The sequence below is a fragment of the Geospiza fortis genome, unplaced genomic scaffold (assembly GCF_000277835.1).
Source record: "Geospiza fortis unplaced genomic scaffold, GeoFor_1.0 scaffold547, whole genome shotgun sequence".
Taxonomy (NCBI): domain Eukaryota; kingdom Metazoa; phylum Chordata; class Aves; order Passeriformes; family Thraupidae; genus Geospiza; species Geospiza fortis.
This window is the reverse complement of record NW_005054729.1, coordinates 64,449-70,427: the sequence shown is the minus strand read 5'-3', so window position 1 is coordinate 70,427 and position 5,979 is coordinate 64,449. Positions and strand designations below refer to the sequence as shown.

General features: G+C 54.9%; 1 protein-coding gene across 5 annotated transcripts in view; it reads left to right on the top strand.

The window, feature by feature from the left end:
* Positions 1-5,979, top strand: part of ATP2B4 (ATPase plasma membrane Ca2+ transporting 4) — a 46,717-nt gene that overhangs the window by 17,786 nt on the left and 22,952 nt on the right. For all 5 annotated transcript variants that reach the window (XM_031065294.1, XM_031065295.1, XM_005430989.3 and 2 more), the window contains 5 exons: positions 199-396; positions 1,401-1,658; positions 3,228-3,353; positions 3,591-3,719; positions 5,183-5,218. In XM_031065294.1, the coding sequence (XP_030921154.1) occupies positions 199-396; positions 1,401-1,658; positions 3,228-3,353; positions 3,591-3,719; positions 5,183-5,218 (747 nt within the window). The remainder of the gene's footprint in view (positions 1-198; positions 397-1,400; positions 1,659-3,227; positions 3,354-3,590; positions 3,720-5,182; positions 5,219-5,979) is intronic.

The window sequence follows — 5,979 nt, the reverse complement described above, 5'->3', positions numbered from 1 at the left end:
TTCTTTTATTTATTTGTTTATAATTTATTAATTTTTATTTTTATTTTATTTATTTGCTTATACTTTATTTATTTACCCCTTGTCTCCCCTCTGCCAGCACCTCACATTCTCTGGGTTGGTCAGGGATCTGCTCCTGGATGAACTCCACAGGGACAGCGGTGGGATTTGCCCTCATCCCTGTTCTCCCCACCCCTGCAGGCCTGTCTGGGAACCCCACGGACCTGGAGAAGCGGCGTCAGGTCTTTGGCCAGAACTTCATCCCCCCCAAGAAGGCCAAGACGTTCCTGCAGCTGGTGTGGGAGGCGCTGCAGGACGTGACGCTGATCATCCTGGAGATCGCAGCCATCATCTCCCTGGGGCTGTCCTTCTACCACCCCCCGGGAGGGGACAACGAGCGTGAGTCCCGGGGCTGGGGACACAGGGGTCTGTCCCATTCCCTGTGGGGATATCCTGGGATCTGCCCCTTTCCCTGTGGGGGGACTCTGGGATCTGCCTCATTCCTTGTGGGAGCAGGGGTTTGGGATGGGGACTAGTGGGATCTGACCCCTTCCCTGTGGGAGCACTCTTGGATCTGCCCCATTTCCCATGGGGATATCCTGGAATCTACCCCATTCCCTGTGGGGATATCCTGGGATCTGCCCCTTTCCCTGTGGGGATATCCTGGGATCTGCCTCATTCCTTGTGGGAGCAGGGGTTTGGGCTGGGCACACCGGGGTCTGCCCTGTTCCTTGTGGGAATGGGTTTGGGATGGGGACTTGGGTCTGCCCCATTTCCTGTGGGGGCACTCTGGGGTCTGCCCTGTTCCCTGTGGGAGCAGGGGTTTGGGATGGGGGCATTGGGTTGGTGGCATCTCCCCATCTTTGGGGTCTTTGGGGGACGACCAATTATCCAGTGGGGAGTTCTTTCCGGGCACTGTTTGGGGTTATCCAAGCAGGAATTCCCTGCTCCAGGCAGTGTGTGGGGTTATCCCATGGGAATTCTATCATATGGAGTTATCCCATGGGAACTCTCTCATATGGGGTTATCCCATGGGCTCTCTCCCGGGCAGTGTGTGGGGTTATCCCATGGGAATTCTATCATGTGGGGTTATCCCATGGGAGCTCTCCCAGGCAATGTTTGGGGTTATCCCATGGGAATTCTCTCATATGGAGTTATCCCTTGGTTTCTCTCCTGGGCAATGTGCGAGGTTATCCCATGGGAACTCTCTCATATGGGGTTATCCCATGGGAGCTCTCTCATATGGGGTTATCCCTTGGTTTCTCTCCCAGGCAGTGTTTGGGGTTATCCCATGGGCACTCTCTCATATGGGGTTATCCCATGGGAGCTCTCTCATATGGGTTATCCCATGGTTTCTCTCCCGGGCAGTGTTTGGGGTTATCCCATGGTTTCTCTCCCGGCAGTGTGCGGGCAGTCCACGGGCGGCGTGGAGGACGAGGGCGAGTCGCAGGCGGGCTGGATCGAGGGCGCTGCCATCCTGTTCTCCGTCATCATCGTGGTGCTGGTGACGGCCTTCAACGACTGGAGCAAGGAGAAGCAGTTCCGGGGCCTCCAGAGCCGCATCGAGCAGGAGCAGAAGTTCACGGTGATCCGCAAGGGCCAGGTGATCCAGATCCCCGTGGCCGAGATCGTGGTGGGGGACATCGCCCAGATCAAGTACGGTGAGTGGGGCTGGGGCTGGGCTCCCCCTTGGAGCCTCTGAAGCAGAGTAGAAACCCATTTTGATTCAGGTGAAATGTACATTTTTGAGTTGAGTCTGTAGTTAGGAAACAGCCTGATTGCAAAAGCCTAGGCTCAGAGAAACTGCTTCAGTGAAAGAGATAAAGAGGAGGAGACAGAAAGTGATAGAGAGAGACTGCTGTGAGAGCGGGTCAACCTGACCTAAGAATTCTTTCTGATAGAGAAGAACTAGCAGCAAATGTCACGTGAAATTCGTAAAAGTGAATATGTATGAACCTATGGTGAAATTGTATGCATATGTATTTGAGAGGGGGATAAAAAGGGACCTGAAGTTCTCAGAGGTACCCATGTCATTTTAGGAGAATGATTCCCACATGTGTCCAGCGCTGTAACAAACATAGCGGCTTTACAACTTTCACAAAAGTTGTGCAGTTTTGATTATCTCCACAAAACGCCTCCTCTCTCCTTCTCCAGCCCTTCTTCCTTGAGGACGAGCAGCAGCTCCTCTGGTTGCTCCATGGAAATGGTGCTTGGAGGTGATGGAGCTCCATGGCAGCATTTTCATGGAGTAACCAGCTCCGGTAACCAGTGGAGCTCCATGTGCTCCACTCACCTTCTCTTTTTGGCCTGGAGCTTCAAGGAGCTGCTGAATCATAATTAATTTATTTTATTAGTTTGTGTTAGTTTATTTTCCCAACCTTGTCCCTGTTGACGATGTTTCCTTATCCAGGAGATGTTGAGGAATATATCCTTGGCCAGGAGATGTTGGGGAGTGTTTCCTTATGCAGGAGGTTTTGGGGAACATTTCCTTATCCAGGAGATGTTGCTGGATATTTCCTCATCCAGAAGATGCTGGGGAGTGTTTCCTTATCCAGGAGGTTTTGGGGAACGTTTCCTCATCCAGGAGATATTGCTGGATATTTTCTTATCCGGGAGATGCTGGGGAATATTCTGTTACCGAGGAAATTTTGGGAAATATGTCCTTATCCAGGAATTGTTGGGAAGCATTTCCTTATCCAGGAGGTTTTGGGGAATGTTTCCTCATCCAGGAGATGCTGGGGATTATTTCCTTACCCAGGAGTTGTTGGAGATTATTCCCTTGGCCTGGAGGTGCTGGTGGATGTTTCCTTATCCAGGAGCTGCAGCCCTTGGGATCAATCAGGCCCTGCTCCTCGTTTCCCAGGGGGAATATTCCTCCCATTCAGGAAGGAGATTGATCCAACACTGTGTTTGTTTTCCCAAGAGCTTGATTCCGTACTTGGCAGGTGGATGTGGTGGATTTTGGATGCATCAGGAGCTCTGGGAAGGATTCATTAAAACCAGATGGGGAAACACTGAGCAAAATCCTCCCCAGGAGTCTCCAGCAAGGATTTGGGAGCTTTTGGATTTAATTTGATTGCACCTGTCCCTCACAAACCCCACCTGCTGCTTCTCCTCCCTCCAGAGCTGCTCTGAGCCTGAGTGTTGGATCCTTTTGGAGCATTCCTGTGGGATGGGGCAGGCAGGGCCGAGCCCAGGCTGGGCTGATCCCTGCTTTTCCTCCTCTCCAGGTGATCTGCTGCCAGCGGATGGGATCCTGATCCAGGGCAATGACCTGAAGATAGATGAGAGCTCGCTGACCGGGGAGTCAGACCAGGTGAAGAAATCCATGGATAAAGACCCCATGCTGCTGTCAGGTGAGGGCTCTGGGATGGATGCAGGGCTGGGATGGGATCAGGGTGGGCCCTGCTCTCAGGGAGGTGTCCAAGGCCAGGCTGGACAGGGCTTGGAGCAATCTGGGATAGGGGAAGTTGTCCCTGCCCGTGGAGGGGGTGGAACAGGATGGGGTTGAAGGTCCCTTCGGAGCCAAACCAGTCTGGGACTCTGTGGGGTGGGAGCTGGGACCGCGCCGTGACCCGCGGTGTCCCCGCCAGGCACCCACGTCATGGAGGGCTCGGGCAGGATGGTGGTGACTGCCGTGGGCATCAACTCCCAGACTGGGATCATCTTCACCCTCTTGGGAGCAGGAGGAGAGGGTGACGAGGAGAAGAAAGTGAAGAAAGGTAAGAAGATGTCCTGAACCTGCCTTTTCCTTCCTTTCTCCCTTTCCTGGGAAGCATCCGCAGGCTCCTCCCACATCGGGGTCAGCTCTCCTGGCCCAGGCAGGGACAGGGAGAGGTTGGGGGTCCCTCCCTGTCCCCTCCACCTGGTCCCCCTGCTCCCAGACCTCTTTGGGACCCTTCTCCGGCGCCCTCCTCTCCATCCTGGAGCTGTGGGGTTGGGCGATCAAGGATCCCCCAGGAAGAGGGGCTGGTGGCAGCGCCCCTGCAGTGCTCTTTGCCCACCCTGTGGTGGTGGGGAGGTGAGGCCTGGGTGCCCACAGGGTGTTTTTAGCCCATCCAAACCCTGCAGGACTTGGCTGAGGATCTCCTGAGCATTCCCTGAGCTCCCTGGGGCAAAGGAGGGGATGGCAGGAGGCAGAGGAGAGGTGGGACAGCAGCCAGGCTGAGATGTTCCCATCGTGCTGGCTCTGGAGTGCTCTCCTGTCTCAGCTTTCACATCCAGCTGCTTATTCCCTGCTGGGGAAGCTCCCTGTGTCCCTGATGCCCTGCTCAGCAGGTTTGGCCTCACTGGGATCAGGCGCTGGCAGCAGCATCAGGCTGGCACTGCCAGCTGCTCCGGCATCCCCGCGCCAGGGAGCCCTTCCCGGGAGACCACGCCAGGCGGGAGAGGCTCCCGGGCTGTGCTGGCTGCCAGCTCCCAGCTCTGCAGCTGGATCCTCCTGCCTTCCCCAGCTCCCAGTTCTGGGTGTGGATCGGGCCTTCCCCAGCTCCAGGATCACTGAGATTTTGGAGCTGTGGAGCTCCCAGGTTCAGCTGCCACCATGGAGGTGGCAGGACAAGGTGCCCTGGAAGTGGCACTGGGAATGGCACTGGGAGCCACCCAATGCTTGGAGCTTTCCCAGCCTTCAAGCTCAATGGTTTTGAGCAGAGCAGGCCAGGGGGTGCCACCAGTTTGTCCCCACTGGAGCTGTGGGGTGACATAAAGCCCTTGTCACCTGAAGCTGGTTGAGATGCAGCAGCTCTGGGCACCCCCATGTGCCACCTGGACAGATTTTGGGGGCTCACACCTCCCTGCTCTGGGTCTGGTGCTGCCCACGGTGGGGAACAAATCTGTGCTTCCCATCCGGATCTGATGGCAGCAGGAGGGAGGGCCCTGGAGCTGCAGGAGGGTTTCTTCTCCTGAAAATCTGCTCTGTGGCTTCTCCTCCTGAAAATCTGAGGCACCTCCAGCACCCTCGAGGCACTGCTGGGGTTTGGGGGTGATTTACAGGTGGGGAAAAGCACAATCCTTGGGACAGGGCTGCCCAGGGCAGCCCGGGAGCTCCGGAGCCTCGAGCTGTGTGTGGACCAAGGCGTGGTGGTGTCCAGAGGGTGCCCACAGGAGTGGCCCCTGGGAGCATCCCAGCTGCATGGGGAATGTGGCTCCTTGTGCTCAGCCCTCCCCCCTTTCTCTCTTTGAACAGGTAAAAAAAGCGGAGCCCCCGAAAACCGCAACAAAGGTAACGCCAGCCTCTCCATCCTTTGAACCAGCACCACACTAACTACCAAGCATTCCTCCTTCCTCCTTCTTCCTTCTTCTTCCTCCTTCCTTCCTTCTCCTCATCAGTCTGTGCTCTTTGCTGCTCCGGCGGGACTCTCGCCTCGTTTCTCCAGGACAGGGTGCAACGGTCCCATGGTGTCCCCAAAACCCCAACCCAGGGCAGGGGATGCCTTGCTGGGACTGCCCAAAAACAGAGGCCAGACCAAATTAAGGGAATAAAAAGCAGTTTTATTTATTGAAGGGCCTTCAGGTACATTTAGGGCAGATGGAGCCCACCCAAAAATGGACCACAGGTCACGGGGTTTTCACACTTTTGTATATTGGGGGTTAATCTGCCAATTACAGCTTCAGGTAATGAAGCCATTGACCCCAAATTTGCTCCCCCAACTCCCTTTTGTTCCCATCTCTCAGGGCCTGACCAGTGAGGTGTTGATTCCCAGGCCTGGAGAGGAATTGTTTTGTAAAAATGGGAAAGCAGCAGCTCACACTGTGTGTGGAGTTTAGAGTTAACCACTAAAGAATTACAGAATTATAAATGTATGGAAAAGATAAAAACCAAAATCTTAATGCATCACTGGGATGAACCTTCCCATTGTTCCTGTGTGGGGAAAAACCATTTTTCAGAGAGGATTTCTGGCAGAGCATCCCTTCCTTGGGATCACTCCATGAGTCCCAGCAGGGATTTGGTGGTTTAAAGCTGTCCCTGCACAGGGTTGGTGT